This window comes from Salmo trutta, chromosome 13 (assembly GCF_901001165.1).
Source record: "Salmo trutta chromosome 13, fSalTru1.1, whole genome shotgun sequence".
In the NCBI taxonomy this organism is placed as follows: domain Eukaryota; kingdom Metazoa; phylum Chordata; class Actinopteri; order Salmoniformes; family Salmonidae; genus Salmo; species Salmo trutta.
Genome location: NC_042969.1, coordinates 42,767,903 through 42,790,929, shown reverse-complemented (window position 1 = coordinate 42,790,929; position 23,027 = coordinate 42,767,903). Strand labels below are relative to the sequence as shown.

The window sequence follows — 23,027 nt, the reverse complement described above, 5'->3', positions numbered from 1 at the left end:
GTGAGAGAGAGAGTCCGAGAGAGGAAGTGGAAGAGAGAGAGACCTAGGAGGTGCAGCAGAAGTTGTCTGATTGTATCAGTGTGTCCCTCAGCAGCAGTACTCTGAGGCTGAAGCAGAGAAGCTGGTTCTATCATCTGTCAGGCAACAGTCTGCAGGTTACGGTAGGAAACTCGCTGTATATATGAACAAACCTCTGATTACTGAATGGTATTAAATTAGTTACTTTATAGTTACCCATTGATTGAGCTGCAGGGCTCCCTTTTGAAAGAGGTCTTCTGACTTCAATAGGAAACCCTTAGTCTACTGTTTGATAATGCCATCCCTCAGTCACTGTTTAAACTGGAACACAACTTCTTCCTCAGCAGCAGCAGGTAAAGTGTCTGAGCAGAGATCACATGTCTAAGGCTATAAATATGTCAACACCTAGGGAGCAATGCTTTTGGTTACTGGCCCACACAGTGTTAGTAAACCAATACGTTCGTATTTTTTTTATTTAACTAGGCAAGTCAGTTAAGAACAAATTCTTATTTACACTGACAGCCTACCGGGGAACTGCCTTGTTCAGGGGCAGAACAACAGATTGTTTTACCTTGTCAGCTCGGGATTCAATCCAGCAACCTTTCGGTTACTGGCCCAACGCTATAACCACTAGGCTACCTGCCACCCCAGGTGTTTGGCTGGGCAGAGTGTGAGATTAGAAAGGAAAGGTGTGTGAGTCTGACCTAGGACAGACAGACAGACAGACAGACAGACAGACAGGCAGGCAGGCAGATAGACAGATATAGGGATAGGCAGGCAAGCAGGCAGACAGACAGACAGACAGACTGCTGAGTTGCAGAACTGAGATGTGTTCAGATGATGTTATCTGATTGGTGGTTTTACAGCAGAGAGAAGAAGCCTGATTATATCTGATTGGTGGTTTTACAGCAGTGTAGCAACGTATAATTTTAATGTTATATGTTGAACAATGTTGAACATCCTTTTACTGTCTGTATATAATGCTGAACTGTTATGGACTATGGAGTTTCTCGAAGCTCTCAATTCGGGGCGGCATGATGACAAAGTTTCATGACAAAATTTGGCCACAAGGGACCGCCGCACCACCTTCACAAGGTGAGTCCAAAATGTATTTTATGATGTAATATGCCAGGGAGATATGTATACCGTAGCTAAGAAAGTAATACTAAGTGTATGTCGTGTAGTAAGCTGTTAGTAGCCCAAGTGCCTCACCCTAATAATTTGGTCTATTTTCACCAACACGGTATTGTAAACACATCGTTCGTGGCCGGTGTGTGCTTGTTTGCCAACTTTATTTTTACACTTTTGACAGTGCTACTGATAGCAGTGGTGGCGCTTGGCACGTGCAAATTCAGCACACACAACATTCTATAATAGAATTGTGTTATTTGACGTGTCAAATCAAACAGCATTCAATGTGCCTCACCTTAATAATATAGTCTATTTTCACCTCTTAATTTCGCATTCTTTTCTAACTTGGTAGTGCACATGTAGCCTATAACCTGTTTTAGAGAAATGTAATCATTGAATATTGTAAGAGCTTTCATTTTGTGTTTATATGCCCCCTTTATTTATTCTACGGTTCTGACTTGTTGTATAGAGAGAACACTGTAAGAATGGCCAATGTTCTGAATTCTGTCACTGTACATTTCAAAAGTGCTAAACAAATAGTTATATTGACTACGTCCGTTGTTGCTCGCTCATTAATGTCTTAATCGAAATTTCGGATTGCCTCTTATCCGCTTGTCGTAGCCTTATGCCATAGTTTTTACATCTCAATTTTCAGCAGAAACCACATTTGTTTAAGCAAGTCAGCCATATCAGGTATGTTTTTTTTAAAAGGCAGTAAATGAGGCTGAATGAAGTGCCAGACAAGGCTCCACTGAAAGCCAGGTGTAGCAGTGGTATGGTGTTGGGACTCTGCTGTTGGGACTTTAACAGTTTGTGGGCACCGTTTGTCACCGTTATAGTGCAATTCATGTATTGTTTAGTGTTGTGTGGTGTAGAGGCTTTGCTGGCATGCATCCCAAGGGCGCACCAAGATATACATGCTAAAATCGCCACGGCTCTGATCTCATATCTCCACATAAGTTTGCCAACAGGCGTGAGCACACTGGATTTGGTTTGATGCAGTTTACAATCAAAGTTACCTGCTGCAGTAAATCTCAGAGTTCTGTGCTCAGCTCTTTTGCCGCCAGTTGCTCTCAGTTTATCATACAATGCATCCATATGGCAGAGGGAGACAAATTGATAACTAGAGTGCAGAACAACACCACAAAATGATTTACTATAACACTACAGGTGTTCATTTCATCTTTTTGGGGCAGCAGGTAGCCTTGTGATTAGAGCGTTGGGCCATTAACCAGCAGGTAGCCTAGTGGTTAGAGTGTTGGGCCGCTAACCAAAAGGTTGCTGGATCGAATACCCCGAGCTGACAAGGTAAAAATCAGTCCTTCTGCCCCTGAACAAGGCAGTTAACCCACTGTTCCTAGGCTGTCATTGTAAATAAGAATTTATTCTTAACTGACTTGCCTAGTTAAATAAAACATTTAAAAATTCAAAGGACTTTATTGGCATGGTGAACATGTTTACATTGTCAAACCGTGAGAAAGTGTCATAAACCTTAATCTTCCTGCATTTGCTGTACATAGATTTTTCTATTGTGTTATTGATTATAATTTTTTTTATCCAACGTGTAACTCTGTTGTTTTTGTCGCACTGCTTTACTTTATCTTGGCCAGGTTGCAGTTGTAAATGAGAACTTGTTCTCAGCTGGCCTACATGGTTAAATAAAAAATAATCATAAAAGTGTCTCTTCAAACCTAGGTACGATACCATGTGACCTCACTGGACTAGAAAATCACTGCTCCCCCTTCTCTCCCTTTCTCTCTCTTAGCCTCTCTTATCCTGCTGGACCTCTCTCTCTCTTATCCTTCATGACCTCTCAAGCTGGAACTCTCTTATCCTGCTGGACCTCTCTCTCTCTCTCGCTCTCCCTCTCTCTCTCTCAGCCTCTCTTATCCTGCTGGACCTCTCTCTCTCTCTCTCTAACCCTCTCTTATCCTGCTGGACCTCTCTCTCTCATCCTCTCTTATCCTGCTGGACCTCTCTCTCTCTCTCTCATCCTGCTGAATCTCTCTCAGCCTCTCTTATCCTGCTGAACCTCTCTCTTAGCCTCTCTTATCCTGCTGGACCTCACTCTCTCTCTCTCTCTCTCTCTCTCTTAGCCTCTCTTATCCTGCTGGACCTCTCTGTCTCTCTCTTAGCCTCTTATCCTGCTGGACCTCTCTCTCTCTCTAAGCCTCTCTTATCCTGCTGGATATCTTTCTCATTTTTTACATTTTAGTCATTTAGCAGACACTCTTATCCAGAGCGACTTACAGTAGTGAATGCATACATTTCATTTCATGCATTTTTTTTGTGTACTGGCCCCCTTGGGAATCGAACCCACAACCCTGGTGTTGCACACACCATGCTCTACCAACTGAGCTTGCTCTCTCTCTCTCAATTCAATTCAAGGGCTTTATTGGAATGGGAAACATGTTAACATTGCCAAAGCAAGTGAAATAGATAATTAACAAAAGTGAAATAAACAATAAAAATGAACAGTATACATTACACTCACAGAAGTTCCAAAAGAACAAAGACATTTCAAATGTCATTATGTCTATACACCAAATCAAATCACATTTGATTGGTCACATACACATGGATAGCAGATGTTAATGCGAGTGTAGCGAAATCCTTGTGCTTCTAGTTCTGACAGTGCAGTAATATCTAACAAGTAATCTAACGATTTCACAACAACTACCTTATACACACAATGTAAGGGGATGGAATAGGAATATGTACATGTAAATATATGGATGAGCGATGGCTGTGCAGCATAGGCAAGATGCAGTAGATGGTATAGAACAGTATATACATATGAGATGAGTAATGTAGGATATGTAAACGTTATTAAAGTGGCGTTATTTAAAGTGACCAGTGATACCTTTATTAAGTCCATTTATTTAAGAGGCCAGAGATTTGAATCTGTATGTGGCAGCAGCCTCTCTATGTTAGTGATGGCTGTTTAACAGTCTGATGGCCTTGAGATAGAAGCTGTTTTTCAGTCTCTCTGTCCCAGCTTTGATGCACCTGTACTGAACACGCCTTCTGGATGATAGCGGGGTGAACAGGCAGTGGCTTGTCCTTGATGATCTTTTTGTCCTTCCTGTGACATCGGGTGCTGTTGGTGTCCTGGAGGGCAGGTAGTTTGCCCCCGGTGATGCATTGTGCAGACCACACTACCCTCTGGAAAGCCTTGCGGTTGAGGGCGGTGCAGTTGCCGTACCAGGCGGTGATACAGCCCGACAGTGTCATGGATCCCTCTGGAACTTTCATTATGCACATCTGGCCCCTATTCCGAGTGATTAGTAATTGTATAAGTGTGTCCTTGGTTTACCATTGTCCTGTCGAGTATTGTTACTTTGTCCGTTGGTCGTGTGAGTACCTGTGCTGTGTGTTTTGGCTTTCATGCCATTGTGGATTGCGCAGATGATTACAGGTCTCGTCCTGTGTGATAATCATTGTGCGATTATGTTATTTATTCGAGGTACTCCTCGCTCTTCTGTTTGGGTCTCAACCCTTTGTTTTGTAGAGGTGTTTATTTAGTCTTTGTCCCTGTGCCTTTACTCGGCACGCTGCAATTTGGTAAAATAAAAACTCCTATTACGCATTCCTGCGCCTGTCTTCCGAATAATTTATTTATATTTAATTGACAGGCAGGATGCTCTCGATTGTGCATCTGTAAAATTTTGTGAGGGTTTTAGGTGACAGGCCAAATTTCTTCAGCCTCCTGAGGTTGAAGAGGTGCTGTTGCGCCTTCTTCACCACGCTGTCTGTGTGGGTGGACCATTTCAGTTTGTCCGTGATGTGTACGCCAAGGAACTTAACTTTCCACCTTCTCCACTACTGTCCCGTCGATGTGGATAGGGGGGTGCTCCCTCTGCTGTTTTCTGACGTCCACGATCATCTCCGTTGTTTTGTTGACATTGGGTGAGAGGTTGTTTTCCTGACACCACTGTCTGAGGGCCCTCACCTCCTCCTGTCTCATTGTTGTTGGTAATCAAGCCTACCACTGTAGTGTTGTCTGCGAACTTGATGATTGAGTTGGAGGCGTGCATGGCCACATATTCATGGGTGAACAGGTATTACTGGAGAGGGCTGAGAATGCACCCTTGTGGGGCCCCAGTGTTAGGGATCAGCGGGGTGGTTTCCTACCTTCACCACCTGGGAGCGGTCTGTCAAAGTCCAGGACCCAGTTGCACAGGGCGGGGTTGAGACCCAGGGACTCAAGCTTAATGATGAGTTTGGAGGGTACTATGGTGTTGAATACAGAGCTGTAGTCAATGAACAGCATTCTTACATAGGTATTCCTCTTGTCCAGATGGGATAGTGCAGTGTGATGGCGATTGCATCGTCTGTGGACCAATTGGGGGCGGTAATCAAATTGAAGTGGGTCGAGGGTATCAGGTAGGGTGGAGGTGATATGATCCTTGACTAGTCTCTCAAAGCACTTCATGATGACAGAAGTGAGTGCAATGGGGCGATAGTCATTTAGTTCAGTTACCTTTGCTTTCTGGGAACAGGAACAATGGTGGCCCTCTTGAAGCATGTGGGGACAGCAGACCGGGATAGGGATTGATTGAAAATGTCTATAAACACACCAGCCAGCTGGTCTGCGCATGCTCTGAGGACGTGACTAGGGATGCAGCCTTGCGAGGGTTAACACGTTTAAATGTTTTACTCACGTCGGCCATGGAGAAGGAGAGCCCACAGTCTTTGGTAGCGGGCCATGTCGGTGGCACTGTATTGTCCTCAAAGCGTGCAAAGAGGTTGTTTAATTTGTCTGGGAGCAAGACGTCGGTGTCCGCGATGGGGATGGTTTTCTTTTTGTTATTTGTTTAGCAAAAGTTTTAGCTTTGCTAGTAAGATGTTAGGGGCCAAGCAGACAAGTCTGGAAGTCATGTGTGTTATAAAAGCCTTCACAAAAGCCCACAAGGTACCGATGGACCTCAGACATACTCTTTACCAAGAGGTCGAGCTATTCCCCTTGGGGGAACCAGGGCACAAATGAAATAGGGCCAAGCGATCAATTGTAGTTAAACCACCACGAGGACCAGTGTTCTGGCCTACAGCTAACATTGTAGTTAAACCACCAGTTGGACCAGTGTTCTGGCCTACAGCTAACATTATGTTTTCTTTTCTATCTTAATGTTTGTCCCAAATGGCACCCAATTCCCTATGGGCCCTGGAAAACACAAGTGCACTATAAAGAGAATAGGGTGCAGACAAGATGCCTGGAAACACATTCACTTCTCTGTCCTGCTGATATTTGCACAACTTCACTTTTTGGCAGAAACTTCAGTCAAACACACACACACACATACACACACACACACACTTCCCTGTACCTGAGCAGGATGTTTGTCTATGTCTTATATTTCCCAGCTGTTTACTGAAAAACTGTAATCTCAGAGGTAAATCAAAAAATGTTAATGAAAAGTGAAGTGTCAGGTGTTTAACATAGCTACTAGCAGGATGTCTGTCAGGTCAGGTGGTTAACATAGCTACTAACAGGATGTCTGTCAGGTGTTTAACATAGCTACTAGCAGGATGCCTGTCAGGTCAGGTGTTTAACATAGCTACTAGCAGGATGTCTGTCAGGTCAGGTGTTTAACATAGCTACTAACAGGATGTATGTCAGGTCAGGTGTTTAACGTAGTGTTAAGATGATTATTTTCTCAATGTTAACTTCAATTAAAATACTCAGTCTCCAACTCAGAGTTCGTAAAGTTCTGGTTTAAATAAAACAGACAGAATTCCCAGCTTACAATAGTTAAGAATGTTTATTCACGAGGGCGCTCTGCAGTTCATATACAAAAACATCTATTATATACCAGGCTCTTTATTTAAGCACACACATTACACACGAACATTAAGGCCCCAGATCTCTTAACACTGTAGATCATTACCCGGCCGACAGTTTCATTCCTCTGAGATTAGGGACCCCTTGAGGGGTACTCCCTTTCATATCTTAAACCCTCAGACGTCAAGCAAGGTTGAGTCAACCACAGTTTACTGATCCTCTATGTGTTCTTAAACACACACACCAAAATTCCTCTCTTCCCCAGTCCAAACTAGTTAGATTTATTCTTAACATTTTAGTTACTCATTCTACAGGCTACATAGACCATATCACTAATAGTTAGGTTTCAGGGTAAAATGATTTAATCATTATCTTTAAACATAGAAATTATTTTAACACATAGCTACTAGCAGGATGTCGCACAGGTCAGGTGTTTAACATAGCTACTAACATGATGTCTGTCAGGTGTTTAACATAGCTACTAACAGGATGTCTGTCAGGTCAGGTGTTTAACATAGCTACTAGCAGGATGTCTGTCAGGTGTTTAACATAGCTACTAACATGATGTCTGTCAGGTGTTTAACATAGCTACTAGCAGGATGTCTGTCAGGTCACGTGTTTAACATAGCTACTAACAGGATGTCTCTCAGGTCAGGTGTTTAACATGGCTACTAGCAGGATGTCTTTCAGGTGTTTAACAGGTACTAACGGGATGTCTGTCAGGTCAGGTGTTTAACATAGCTACGAACAGGATGTCTGTCAGGTGTTTAACATAGCTACTGGCAGGATGTCTGTCAGGTGTTTAACGTAGCTACTAACAGGATGTCTGTCAGGTGTTTAACATAGCTACTAACAGGATGTCTATCAGGTGTTTAACATTTATACTAACAGGATGTATGTCAGAAGTTTAACATAGCTACTAGCAGGATGTCTGTCAGGTGTTTAACATAGCTACTAACATGATGTCTGTCAGGTGTTTAACATAGCTACTAGCAGGATGTCTGTCAGGTGTTTAACATAGCTACTAACAGGATATCTGTCAGGTCAGGTGTTTAACATAGCTACTAGCAGGATGTCTGTCAGGTCAGGTGTTTAACAGGTACTAACAGGATGTCTGTCAGGTCAGGTGTTTAACATAGCTACTAACAGGATGTCTGTCAGGTGTTTAACATAGCTACTGGCAGGATGTCTGTCAGGTGTTTAACGTAGCTACTAACAGGATGTCTGTCAGGTGTTTAACATAGCTACTAACAGGATGTCTGTCAGGTGTTTAACATAGCTACTAGCAGGATGTCTATCAGCTGTTTAACATAGCTACTAGCAGGATGTCTGTCAGGTGTTTGACATAGCTACTAACAGGATGTCTGTCAGGTCAGGTGTTTAACATAGCTACTAACAGGATGTCTGTCAGGTGTTTAACATTTATACTAACAGGATGTATGTCAGAAGTTTAACATAGCTACTAACAGGATGTCTGTCAGGTGTTTAACATAGCTACTAACATGATGTCTGTCAGGTGTTTAACATAGCTACTAGCAGGATGTCTGTCAGGTCAGGTGTTTAACAGGTACTAACAGGATGTCTGTCAAGTCAGGTGTTTAACATAGCTACTAACAGGATGTCTGTCAGGTGTTTAACAAATATACTAACAGGATGTCTGTCAGAAGTTTAACATAGCTACTAGCAGGGTGTCTGTCAGGTGTTTAACATAGCTACTAACAGGATGTCTATCAGGTGGTTAACATAGCTACTAGCAGGATGTCTAGCAGGTGTTTAACATAGCTACTAACAGGATGTCTGTCAGGTCAGGTATTTAACATAGCTACTAACAGGATGTATATCAGGTGGTTAACATAGCTACTAGCAGGATGTCTAGCAGGTGTTTAACATAGCTGCTAGCAGGATGTCTGTCAGGTCAGGTGTTTAACATAGCTACTAGCAGGATGTCTGTCAGGTCCGGTGTTTAACATAACTACTAGCAGGATGTCTATCAGGTCAGGTATTTAACATAGCTACTAGCAGGATGTTTATCAGGTCAGGTGTTTAACATAGCTACTAGCAGGATGTCTATCAGGTGGTTAACATAACTACTAACAGGATGTCTGTCAGGTGTTTAACATAGCTACTAGCAGGATGTCTATCAGGTGTTTAACATAGCTACTAACAGGATGTCTATCAGGTCTTTAACATAGCTACTAACAGGATGTCTGTCAGGTGTTTAACATAGCTACTAACAGGATGTCTATCAGGTCTTTAACATAGCTACTAACAGGATGTCTGTCAGGTGTTTAACATAGCTATTAACAAGATGTCTCTCAGGTCAGGTGTTTAACATAGCTACTAACAGGATGTCTATCAGGTCTTTAACATAGCTACTAGCAGGATGTCTGGCAGGTCTTTATCATAGCTACTAACAGGATGTCTCTCAGGTGAGGTGTTTAACATAGCTACTAGCAGGATGTCTATCAGGTGTTTAACATTGCTGCTAGCAGGATGTCTGTCAGGTGAGGTGTTTAACATAGCTACTAACAGGATGTCTATCAGGTGTTTAACAGGTACTAACAGGATGTCCTTCAGGTCAGGTGTTTAACATAGCAACTAACAGGATGTCTATCAGGTGTTTAACATAGCTACTAACAGGATGTCTGTCAGGTGTTTAACAGAGCTACTAGCAGGATGTCTATCAGGTGTTTAACATAGTTACTAACAGGATATCTGTCAGGTCAGGTGTTTAACATAGCTACTAACAGGATGTCTGTTAGGTAAGGTGTTTACATTGCTACTAGCAGGATGTCTGTCAGGTGTTTAATGTAGCTGCATGGAGAATGGGCTGAGTTGTGCTTGTCAATGAAATATTATCCTTCTCAGATGCATTCTTCCTACATCAAAATCTCTTGCATAGTCCAATTTGTTTTGGTATGTTGCATTGAAAGTGGCTAATATTGCGTTTACTAGATCAAAATTGCCACAGTAAAGGGACACGTTGATTGTTTTAACAGGGAAAAATGTAGAACAGTGGTAACCAACCTTTAATGAGATCAAAATGCAAGCTGAGATCTACCCCTCAAATGTATTTTCAACATGACTTAAAATATGTAAGCCTATGCAACATTAACCAATTAAAAACAGATCTGTAGCAATGAGGTTTGAGCAGTAAGCTATAGGCCCAATACATTATCAGTGCCCCAACAACTGTTACTGTCTGAACAGAACAGTCCTGATCCAATAGATGTTACGGTCAGAACAGTCCTGATCCAATAGATGTTAGTCAGAACAGAACAGTCCTGATCCAATAGATGATACGGTCAGAACAGAACAGTCCTGATCCAATAGATGATACGGTCAGAACAGAACAGTCCTGATCCAATAGATGTTACTGTCAGAACAGAACAGTCCTGATCCAATAGATGTTACTGTCAGAACAGAACAGTCCTGATCCAATAGATGATACTGTCAGAACAGAACAGTCCTGATCCAATAGATGTTACTGTCAGAACAGAACAGTCCTGATCCAATAGATGATACTGTCAGAACAGAACAGTCCTGATCCAATAGATGATACTGTCAGAACAGAACAGTCCTGATCCAATAGATGAAACTGTCAGAACAGTCTTGATCCAATAGATGATACTGTCAGAACAGAACAGTACTGATCCAATAGATGTTACTGTCAGAACAGTCCTGATCCAATAGATGATACTGTCTGAACAGAACAGTCCTGATCCAATAGATGTTACTGTCAGAACGGAACAGTCCTGATCCAATAGATGTTACTGTCAGAACAGTCCTGATTCAATAGATGATGCTGTCAGAACAGAACAGTCCTGATCCAATAGATGTTAGTCAGAACAGAACAGTCCTGATCCAATAGATGATACGGTCAGAACAGAACAGTCCTGATCCAATAGATGATACGGTCAGAACAGAACAGTCCTGATCCAATAGATGTTACTGTCAGAACAGAACAGTCCTGATCCAATAGATGATACTGTCAGAACAGAACAGTCCTGATCCAATAGATGATACTGTCAGAACAGTCTTGATCCAATAGATGATACTGTCAGAACAGAACAGTACTGATCCAATAGATGATATGGTCAGAACAGGACAGCACTGATCCAATATATGATACTGTCAGAACAGAACAGTCCTGATCCAATAGATGTTACTGTCAGAACAGAACAGTCCTGATCCAATCGATGATACTGTCAGAACAGAACAGTCCTGATTCAAGATGTTACTGTCAGAACAGTCCTGATCCAATAGATTTTACTGTCAGAACAGTCCTGATCCAATAGATGATACTGTCAGAACAGTCCTGATCCAATAGATGATACTGTCAGAACAGTCCTGATCCAATAGATGATACTGTCAGAACAGTCCTGATCCAATAGATGATACTGTCAGAACAGAACAGTACTGATCCAATAGATGTTACTGTCAGAACAGTCCTGATCCAATAGATGATACTGTCTGAACAGAACGGTCCTGATCCAATAGATGTTACTGTCAGAACGGAACAGTCCTGATCCAATAGATGTTACTTTCAGAACAGTCCTGATCCAATAGATGTTACTGTCAGAACAGTCCTGATCCAATAGATGATACTGTCAGAACAGTCTTGATCCAATAGATGATACTGTCAGAACAGAACAGTCCTGATCCAATAGATGATACTGTCAGAACAGAACAGTCCTGATCCAATAGATGTTACTGTCAGAACAGTCCTGATCCAATAGATGTTAGTCAGAACAGAACAGTCCTGATCAAATAGATGATACTGTCAGAACAGAACAGTACTGATCAAATAGATGATACTGTCAGAACAGAACAGTCCTGATCCAATAGATGATACTGTCAGAACAGAACAGTCCTGATCCAATAGATGATACTGTCAGAACAGAACAGTCCTGATCCAATAGATGTTACTGTCAGAACAGCACTGATCCAATAGATGTTACTGTCAGAACAGTCCTGATCCAATAGATGTTACTGTCAGAACAGAACAGTCCTGATCCAATAGATGTTACTGTCAGAACAGTCCTGATCCAATAGATGATACTGTCAGAACAGTCCTGATCCAATAGATGATACTGTCAGAACAGTCCTGATCCAATAGATGTTACTGTCAGAACAGTCCTGATCCAATAGATGATACTGTCAGAACAGTCCTGATCCAATAGATGATACTGTCAGAACAGAACAGTCCTGATCCAATAGATGATACTGTCAGAACAGAACAGTCCTGATCCAATAGATGATACTGTCAGAACAGAACAGTCCTGATCCAATAGATGATACTGTCAGAACAGAACAGTCCTGATCCAATAGATGATACTGTCAGAACAGAACAGTCCTGATCCAATAGATGTTACTGTCAGAACAGAACAGTCCTGATCCAATAGATGATACTGTCAGAACAGAACAGTCCTGATCCAATAGATGATACTGTCAGAACAGTCTTGATCCAATAGATGATAGTCAGAACAGTCCTGATCCAATAGATGATACTGTCAGAACAGTCCTGATCCAATAGATGATAGTCAGAACAGAACTGTCCTGATCCAATAGATGATACTGTCAGAACAGAACAGTCCTGATCCAATAGATGATACTGTCAGAACAGTCCTGATCCAATAGATGTTAGTCAGAACAGAACAGTCCTGATCAAATAGATGATACTGTCAGAACAGAACAGTACTGATCCAATAGATGTTACTGTCAGTACAGTCTTGATCCAATAGATGATACTGTCTGAACAGAACAGTCCTTATCCAATAGATGTTCTCTTCTCCTCGGAACTGACACAATGCCAAGCATCGTCTGGTGTGGTGTAAAGCTTGCGTCATTGGACTCTGGAGCTGTGGAAACACATTCTCTGGTATGATGAATAAGGCTTCACCATCTGGCAATCCGACGGACAAATCTGAGTTTTGCGGATGCCAGGAGAAAGCTCCCTGCCCCAATGCATATTGCCAACTGTAAAGTTTGGTGGAGCAGGAATAATGTTCTGGGGTTGCTTTTCATGGTTTGGGCCCCTAAGTTCCAGTAAAGGGAAATATTAACACTAAAGCATACAATGACATTGTAAACAATTCTGTGCTTCCAACTTTGTGGCAACAGTTTGGATTAGGCCCTTTCCTGTTTCAGCATGACAATGCCCCTTTGTACGAAGCGAGGTCCATACAGATATAGTTTGTCAAGGTCAGTATGGAAGAACTTGACTGGTCAGCACAGAGCCCTGACCTCAACCTCATCAAACACCTTTTGGATGAATTGGAATGCCGACTGCGAGCCAGGCCTTATCAGTGCCCAACCTCACTAATGCTCATCGCTGAATGGAAGCAAGAGCCTGCAGCAATGTTCCAACAACTAGTGGAAAGCCTTCCCAAGACAGTGTGGGCTGTTATAGCAGCAAAGACCAAATCCATATTAATGCCTATGATTTTGGAATGAGATATTTGATGAGCAGGTGTCCACATACTTTTGGTCTTGTGTATCTACTTCAAAATCACCAGGCAGCAGAGCTTTTAAATAACATGTTTGGTCAAAGCAAACAAAACTACTCAATATAACTGGAAAACTGGAAGTGTTTCCTGGTTATGCCCTAGTACGGGATTCCTGTCATTGAAAACCCCTTCAACTTTCTTTCATGATGTGCGGAGGCCTACTTGAACTCTCTAGAAATGTGTTCTCATACTGTGTCTTCCTCTCTCTTTATGCTGTCTGTCTTACAGATATGGATCTAGAGGAGTTTGATAACGTGACTCTGAGGTACAACGTCACCAACTGTCCATCTATCGATGAATTCCGTAACCAGGTAGCCATGTCTCCCTATCTGTCCGCCCTCATGCAAAGGTCAGATGCCCACTCATTGATATGCTTCTATTCTATGGGAAAGCTGTGCAATGAGAGATACCACTAGCCAATCTAACAGAAGCAGCATGTTCAGAGTAATCATTGTAGGTGTGGGGGAAGGACGACAGAGGCAGAGATACCATTTACAGGGAATTTATTATTCCTAACACAGTATTGTGGTGAAAAGGGGCTGGAGTAAGAGTTAGAGTCCCCTCTCCTACCTTACCTGCCTACCCACCTAATCTTTTAGCACCACCTGGCAAGCTAACCAAAATACAGGGGGTGGTCCACCCAGGTCTTACCTAGTGTGCATAGACAGAGTAAACACTGCAGGTTACGTATGCCCGCATGCCTCTTGCCTAAACACTCCCAAGGTGCATTCCCCTTCCCCCTGGGAATAAATAAAATAATTACTAATTTAAAGTGAACAATTTCAATAATCACAAACACTAAGTCCTATTGGCATACACATACCTCAGGAGTAGCTGCTACAGAATACGTTCAACAAACTTTCACGGACTAACAACCAACACAGGACATCAAAGAAGCTCTCACATCCTGACAAAAGAACACTGGCTTTTATCCAGCTGTAGAAGGAGTTGGTAATTGAGGACAGCTGTTTCCCCTGACGAGAGGGAGGGTTCAGAGCTCCAATCATTGATGAGGCCGACCAATCAGCTGCTAGAAGAATCCAGGAATCCCTTTGCTGAAATACACACACACACAAACCCACAACAACACAGAAACTGTGGAACGTAACAATCTCTAAAACTAAGAACATTGTATTTGGTACAAATCATTCCCTAAAATAAACAAAAAATCCTCAATCAACACAAAATACCCCATAATGGCAAAGGTTTTTAGAAATTTGCCCAAAATTATACAAAAATAACTAACAGAAATACCTTATTTTTATTTAACCTTAATTTTAAAAAAAAGGGCTCATTGAGATTGGCCTGTCCAAGATAGGCAGCACCAATTTATTACTCAACTAAAGACAGACATGAAAAACTACAGGTAATCTAGTAAAAAAAACATAGAATTCATAAGAGTATAACAATCATAAAACAGCAAATTAAAAACATTGACTGGTCAGGGAATCAGTCTCAAAATCCTTCATCAATGATTTAAAAACACCAATCGGGATGAGTTCTTCAAGTTTAAAAGCATTTTGTAAGGCATTCCAAGCTGACAGCACAGAGTACATAAAAGCCCTTTTACCAAATTCAGTTTGGACATTTGAAACAGTTAGCAGGATAAAGTCCAGCGAACGAAGAGAGTACCCACCACATTTCTGAACAATAAAAATGGCCAAATAAAATGGTAGTAAACCCAAAATGGCTTTGAAAATAAACGTGTACCAGTGACTGAGCCTGCGATTGACTAGAGAAGGCTAGCCAACCCTGGTATATAAAGTGCAGTGGTGCGTAAGGGTTTTGCAGTTTATAATAAATCTCAATGCTCCATGGTAAAGGGTGTCAACTGATCTCCAACACTGCAGCGGAAACATTCATATATAAAATATCCCCATAGTCTAGTATAGGCATAAATGTAGCTGATACTAGCCTCCTTCTGGCTTCAAAAGAAAATTAGGAAAATTAGAAAATTAGGAAAATGATTCCTAAAAATAATCCCAACTTTTTTTGTAAATTCTTGAATATGCAATTTAAGAGGCTGTTGTTAATTCAAATTCCAAGATATTTACGAGGTTACAGTCTCAATCTCCTTGCAATGACAGGTAGTAATAGGTGAAAGGTTCAGAGGTCTATTTCTTGCTTTAGAAAACACCATTAGTTTAGTTTTATCAATTGACACAAGGTATGCTGAACAGTATAAAAAGCAGTTTGCAAGTTCTGGAAAGCTTATGTGAGAGACAAGACACACAATAAATAACAGTATCATCAGCATAAAAGTGAAGTTGCGCATTTTGCAAATTTCTGTATAAATTATTTATTTTAATAGTGAATAAGAGGGGAACAGGTACAGAGCCCTGGGGCACACCATTACAGATAGACAATTTAATAGACATGAGCCCATCAAATTGAGTGCACCATCAGACAGATAGTTAACAAACCATGCAACTGCATGCTCCGAAAGACCTACGCTCGACACTCTCTGCCTCAGTATAGTATGATCAACTGTAACAAAAGCCTTAGAGATCAATAAAAAGTGAGACATCATTCAATATTCTGAGTACAGAGCTCAACCATCAAAGCAAGCTATACAGTTACCCGCCAAGTTCTGGAGTCAACTAAACCCAGAATTAGTATTATAAATCTTCCCTTACCTTTGCTGATCTTCGTCGGAATGCACTCCCAGGACTCCCACTTCCACAATACATTTTATTTTTGTTCGAAATACTCCATATTTATGTCCAAATACCTCATAAATGCTATAACTTCAATTTCTCAAACATATGACTATTTTACATCATTTTATAGATACACCTCTCCTGAATCGAACCACGTTGTCCGATTTCAAAAAGGCTTTACAGCAAAAACAAAACATTAGATTAAGTTTGAGAGTACCCTGCCAAAAAAAATTACACTGCCATTTTCAAAGCAACTAGATGCATCACAAATACCCAAAACACAGCTAAATGCAGCACTAACCTTTGACAATCTTCATCAGATGACACTCCTAGGACATCATGTTAAACAATACATGCATTTTTTGTTCGATAAAGTTCATATTTATATATAAAAACAGCATTTTACATCGGCGTGTGACGTTCAGAAAATATTTTACCTCAAATGCTTCGGTGAATCAGCGCTACAATTTACAAAATTACTATTCGAAAACATTGTTAAAATCAAATCAGATTTCATTTGTCACTTGCTTCATAAACAGCAGGTGTAGACTAACAGTAAAATTCTTACTTATGGGTCCTTTACCAACAATGCAGAGAGATAAAAAATATAGAAAAGTAAAACATGTAATAACAAGTACAGAATGAGTAATGATGACTTGGCTATATACACGGGGTACCAGTACCGAGTTGATGTGCAGGGGTACGAGCTAATTGTGTCATGGGCGTCGTAAGGATTGGACCAAGGCGCAGCGGGTAAAGTGCTCATCTTCTTAATTTATTTCAAGAAAACACATAAACTGTCACGTTTGTCGTAAAGATGGGACCAAGGCGCAGCAGGAATGTGTATGCTCATCTTCTTGTTTATTGAGAAGAAAACAAAACAAAAACACTTAATAAAAACAACGACAAAAAAACAGTCCTGTGAGACATACAGCTACACATGGAACAACTACCCACAAAAACCCATGAAAAAACACCCCTACTAAATAGGACCTTCAATCAGAGGCAACGAGAAACAGCTGCCTCCAATTGAAGGTCAAACCAATAAACCAAGCATAGAAATAGATAAACTAGACAAAGACATAGAAATAGACTAACATAGAACATTGCCCAACAAACCCCGAAACACATTAAACAAACACCCCCTGCCACGTCCTGACCAAACTACAATAACAAAAACCTCTTTACTGGTCAGGACGTGACAAAATCAAAATAAACAAATGACGAAAAACAGTTCCATAAGGCTCCCAGGCTATACAGAAAATAACCACCCACAAAACACAAGTGAAAAACACAACTAAATCAGGCCTCCAATTAGAGACAATGACAACCAGCTGCCTCTAATTGGAGGTCATTGCCAAAACCTCAACATAGATATAGAAAACTAGATTTAAACATAGAAATAGAAAACATAGAACCTAAAACAAAAACACCGAAACACACAAAACAAACACCCCCCTGCCACGTCCTGACCAAACTACAATGACAAATAACCCCTTTTACTGGTCAGGACGTGACAGTACCCCCCCCCAAAGGTGCAGACCCCGAATGCACCTCAAAAACAAAAACCCCACAAAAACAACCCAAAACTTAAAGGGAGGGAAGGGAGGGTGGCCATCGTGTGCTACACCCCCCCTTCCCAATCCTCCCACTATGGAGGTGGCTCTGGCTCCGGGCGTAGCTCCCGTTCAGAAGACTCTGCGCGGCATCGCTGGAGACTCCGAGCTGAGGAGTGTCGCTGGAGACTCCTGGCTGAGGAGCGTCGCTGGAGACTCCTGGCTGAGGAGCGTCGCTGGAGACTCCTGTCTGAGGAGCGTCGCTGGAGACTCCTGGCTGAGGAGCGTCGCTGGAGGCGCCGGGCTGAGGAGCGTCGCTGGAGGCGCCGGGCTGAGGAACGTCGCAGGAGGCGCCGGGTTGAGGGGCGTCGCTGGAGGCGCCGGGCTGAGGAGCGTCGCTGGAGGCGCCGGGCTGAGGAGCGTCGCTGGAGGCTCCGGGCTGAGGAGCGTCGCAGGAGGCCCCGCGCTGAGGAGCGTCGCTGGAGGCTCCTGGCTGAGGAGCGTCGCTGGAGGCTCCGGGCTGAGGAGCGTCGCTGGAGGCTCCGGGCTGAGGAGCGTCGCTGGAGGCTCCGGGCTGAGGAGCGTCGCTGTAGGTTCCGGACTGGGGACCTTCGCTGCTGGCTCCGTGCCATGGGTCATCACTACTGGTTCCGCATCATCGATAATCACTGGAGCCTCCGGGCCATGGGTTATCACTGGAGGCTTCGTGCCATGGATCATCCCTACGGGCTTAGGGCCATGGATTAACACTACAGGCTCCGGGCCATGGATCATCACTGGAGGCTTCATGCCATGGATTATCGCTTCAGACGTCGGACCATTGACCATCATTAGAGGCTTCCTTCGGGGCACTGGAACTGGTCTCACCGGACTGGGGAGACGTACTTTGGACCGCGTGCTCACAGCAGGCACCGGCCTTACCGGGCTATGGTGGCGCACTGGAGGTAGAGTGCGCGGAGCAGGCACAGGGTACACTGGGCCTTGGAGGCACACTGGAGGTCAGGTGCGCATGGCCTGCACAACCCGACCTGGCTGGATGGGCACTGTAGCCCGGCACGGGCGGAGCGCTGGCACAGGGCGAACTGGGCTGTGCTGGGGAATGAGGGCTGCCGTGCGTAGAGCAGGCGCAAGGTAAACTGGGCCGAGGAGACGCACTGGAGACCAGATCCGTTGTGCCGGCACACTTCTTCCTGGCTGCCGGCCAACTCTCGCCTGGCAACGCTGCGGCGCCCTTGTTGGCCGCACCGGACTGTGCGTGCGTATGGGCGACACCGTGCACATTTCTGCGTAACAAGGTGCTTGCTTGATCCGTCGCTCCCCATAATAAGCACGGGGAGTTGGCTCAGGGTCCACCCTGACTCTGCCCAACTCCCCGTGTGCCCCTCCCCCCAAATAATTTTTGGGGCTGCCTCTCGCACTTGCCTTTGGGCCTATACAGTGCCTCATAGTAGCGTCGCTCTGCTTTTGCTGCCTCCAGTTCCTCCTTCGGTTGCCGTCTGCCCTTGCTGCCTCCACTTCTTCCCATGGACGGCGATTCAATCCCTTCTGGATCTCCTCCCATGTCCAGGATCCCTTGCCATCCAATATTTGTTCCCATGTCCATTTTTCTCCTCGGTGCTCCAATCCCTGCTGCTTGGTCCTTGTTTGGTGGGTGGTTCTGTCATGGGCGTCGTAAGGATTGGACCAAGGCGCAGCGGGTAAAGTGCTCATCTTCTTAATTTATTTCAAGAAAACACTTAAACAAAATAAACAAATGACAAAAAACAGTTCCATAAGGCTCCCAGGCTATACAGAAAATAACCACCCACAAAACACAAGTGAAACAAACACATCTAAATATGGTCTCCAATTAGAGACAAAGACAACCAGCTGCCTACAACCAGCTGCCTCTAATTGGAGGTCATTGCCAAAACCCCAACATAGAAATAGAAAACTAGATTTAAACATAGAAATAGAAAACATAGAACCTAAACCAAAAACACCAAAACACACAAAACAAACACCCCCTGCCATGCCCTGACCAAACTACAATGACAAATAACCCCTTTCACTGGTCAGGACATGACAAATTGAGGTAGATATATATATATATATATATATATATATATATACACTGAGTATACTAAAGATTAGGAACACCTTCCTAATATTGAGTAAACCCCCCCCCCAGAACCGCCTCAATTCGTCGAGGCATGGACTCTACAAGGAGTCGAAGCGTTCCACATGAATGTTGGCCCATGTTGACTCCAATGCTTCCCACAGTTGTGTCAAGTTGGCTGGATGTCCTTTGGGTGGTGGACCATTCTTGAACCACACTGGAATCTGTTGAGCATGAAAAGCCCAGCATAGTTGCAGTTCTTGACACAAACCAGTGCGCCTGGTACCTACTACCATTCCCCGTTCAAAAGGGTCTTAAATCTTTTGTCTTGCCGATTCACTCTCTGAATGTCACACATACACAATCCATGTTTCAATTCTCAATGCTTAAATATCCTTCTTTAACCTGTCTCCTCCCCTTCATTTACACTGATTTTAAGTGGATTTAACAGGTGACGTCCATAAGGGATCATATAGCTTTCACCTGGTCAGTCTCTCATAGAAAGAGAAGGTGTTCTACTACGGTGTAATACCAGGTGTATTTATGTTACCAGGATCTACTACGGTGTAATACCAGGTGTATCTATGTTACCAGGTGTATTTATGTTACCAGGTTTCTACTACACTGTAATACCAGGTGTATCTATTTGTTACCAGGTTTCTTCTACGGTGTAATACCATGTGTATCTATGTTACCATTTTTATTCTACAGTGTAATACCATGGGTATCTATTTGTAACCAGGTGCTTCTGTCTCTCCAGGTGTGTCTATTTGTTACCAGGTTTCTACTACGGTGTAATACCATGTGTATCTATTTGTTACCAGGTGCTTCTGTCTTTCCAGGTGTATCTATTTGTTACCAGATGTTTCGGTCTCTCCAGGTGTATCTATTTGTTATCAGGTGCTTCTGTCTCTCCAGGTGCATCTATTTGTTACCAGGTGCTTCTGTCTCTCCAGGTGTATCTATTTGTTACCAGGTGCTTCTGTCTCTCCAGGTGTATCTATTTGTTACCAGGTGTTTCGGTCTCTCCAGGTGTATATTTGTTACCAGGTGTTTCGGTCTCTCCAGGTGTATATTTGTTACCAGGTGCTTCTGTCTCTCCAGGTGTATTTATTTGTTACCAGGTGCTTCTGTCTCTCCAGGTGTATCTATTTGTTACCAGGTGCTTCTGTCACTCCAGGTGTATCTATTTGTTACCAGGTGTTTGTCTCTCCAGGGGTATCTATTTTTTACCAGGTGTTTGTCTCTCCAGGTGCATCTATTTGTTACCAGGTGTTTTGGTCTCTCCAGGTGTATCTATTTGTTACCAGGTGTTTTGGTCTCTCCAGGTGTACTCTACGGTGTACTCTATCATCACTGTGTTCGGCCTGGCTGGTAATGGTTTCGCCCTGCTGGTTCTGGTTAAAACGTTCCGTCAGCGTTCTGCGTTCCACATCTACATGTTGAATCTGGCTGTGTCCGACCTGCTGTGTGTCTCCACGCTGCCGCTACGGGTCCTCTACTACGTTAATAAGGTAGGACTATTTCTACTTCTTGTTTTCGGGGGGGTTGTGCTCTGGAACAGCGTTTTTGCCAAACTCAATCAAAGGTGAGTTGTCGACAAGCACATTTCACTTGACTTTTACAGGTAATTTACTTCGGGGGAAACTGCCTTTAACAAAAGGCACATTGTCGACAATGCACCTTTGAATGAATCCCGGTCTTAAGGATGCTATTAAAATAAATGATTGTTGTTGTTGTTGACCCTCTCCCTCAGGGTCATTGGAACCTGGGAGACTTCCTGTGCAGGCTTTCGTCCTATGCCCTCTACGTGAACCTCTACTGTAGCGTGTTCTTCATGACTGCCATGTCCGTCACACGCTTCCTCGCCATTGTGTTCCCCGTGCAGAACCTGCGCCTGGTCTCAGAGCGCCGCGCCCGTCTGGTGTGTGTCTGTATCTGGGTGTTCATCTGCGCTGTCTCCTCCCCCTTCCTCATGACTGGTCAACACCTCCACCCAGCCACCAATAAGACCAAGTGCTTCGAGCCTCCAGAGCGCAGAACAGGGGGCGGGCTTAACAAGCTCATCATGCTCAACTACTTATCATTGGCTGTGGGCTTCGTCCTTCCCTTCCTGGTCATCCTGCTGTGCTACGCTGGGATCATCCGGGCCCTGCTGTCACGGCAACATACTGCACAGCGCCAGAAGGGGGCGGGGTCTAAGGCTATCCGAATGATCATCATTGTGATGCTGGCGTTCCTGCTGTGCTTCATGCCGTACCACATCCAGCGCTCTGTCCACCTCAGCTTCCTGTCCCAGACTGCCACTTCCTGTTCGGAGCTGGTGTACATGCAGAAGAGTGTGGTGGTGACACTCTGTCTGGCTGCCTCCAACTCCTGCTTCGACCCCCTGCTCTACTTCTTCTCTGGAGAGGGCTTCAGACGACGCCTGTCAAGCTTCAGGTCCACTATCAGGACACAGAGACAATCACAGAGACAGGGGGCACAGCCACCGCTGGGGAGGGGAACAAAGAGAGAGAGAAAACTGGTCCTACCCAGCACAGCAGAGACAGAGGGCACAGCCACCACTGGGAAGGGGAACATGCTATAGGGGGAGAGAGAAAGAGAGTTAATCTGTTCAGTGTCTGTGTTCTTTTGCCCATCTTAATCTTTTATTCTTATTGGCCAGTCTGAGATATGGCTTTTTCTTTGCAACTCTGCCTAGAAGGCCAGCATCCCGGCGTCACCTCTTCACTGTTGACATTGAGACTGGTGTTTTGCGGATACTATTTAATGAAGCTGCCAGTTGAGGACTTGTGAGGCGTCTGTTTCTCAAACTAGACACTCTAGTGTACTTGTCCTCTTGCTCGGTTGTGCACCAGGGCCTCCCACTCCTCTTTCTATTCTGGTTAGAGCCAGATTGCACTGTTCTGTGAAGGGAGTAGTACACGGCGTTGTATGAGATCTTCAGTTTCTTGGCAATTTCTCGCAGGGAATAGCCTTACTTTCTCAGAACAAGAATAGACTGACAAGTTTCAGAAGAAAGGTCTTTGTTTCTGGCCATTTTGAGCCTGTAATCGAACCTACAAATGCTTATGCTCCAGATACTCAACTAGTCTAAAGAAGGCCAGTTTTATTACTTCTTTAATCAGCACAACAGTTTTCAGCTGTGCTAACATAATTGCAAAAGGGTTATCTAATGATCAATTAGCCTTTTAAAATGATAAACGTGGATTAGCTAACAGAACGTGCCATTGATGGTTGCTGATAATGGGCCTCTGTACGCCTATGTAG

At 43.5% G+C, this 23,027-nt stretch overlaps 1 protein-coding gene across 3 annotated transcripts; it reads left to right on the top strand.

Annotated features, from left to right (window-relative positions):
• LOC115205800 (cysteinyl leukotriene receptor 1) lies at positions 1 to 22,357 on the top strand. Of its 3 annotated transcripts, none has more exons than XM_029772117.1 (4): positions 1 to 161; positions 13,669 to 13,751; positions 21,083 to 21,268; positions 21,511 to 22,357. In XM_029772117.1, exons 2-4 carry the CDS (start codon positions 13,671 to 13,673, stop codon positions 22,342 to 22,344), a joined length of 1,101 nt encoding a protein of 366 aa, XP_029627977.1. In that variant the 5' UTR covers positions 1 to 161; positions 13,669 to 13,670; the 3' UTR covers positions 22,345 to 22,357. The 3 variants fall into 3 exon arrangements, with proteins under 3 accessions (XP_029627977.1, XP_029627976.1, XP_029627975.1); XM_029772116.1 differs by lacking the exon at positions 1 to 161 and adding an exon at positions 205 to 371; XM_029772115.1 differs by lacking the exon at positions 1 to 161 and adding an exon at positions 828 to 1,113.
• The last annotated feature ends 670 nt before the right edge of the window (positions 22,358 to 23,027 follow it).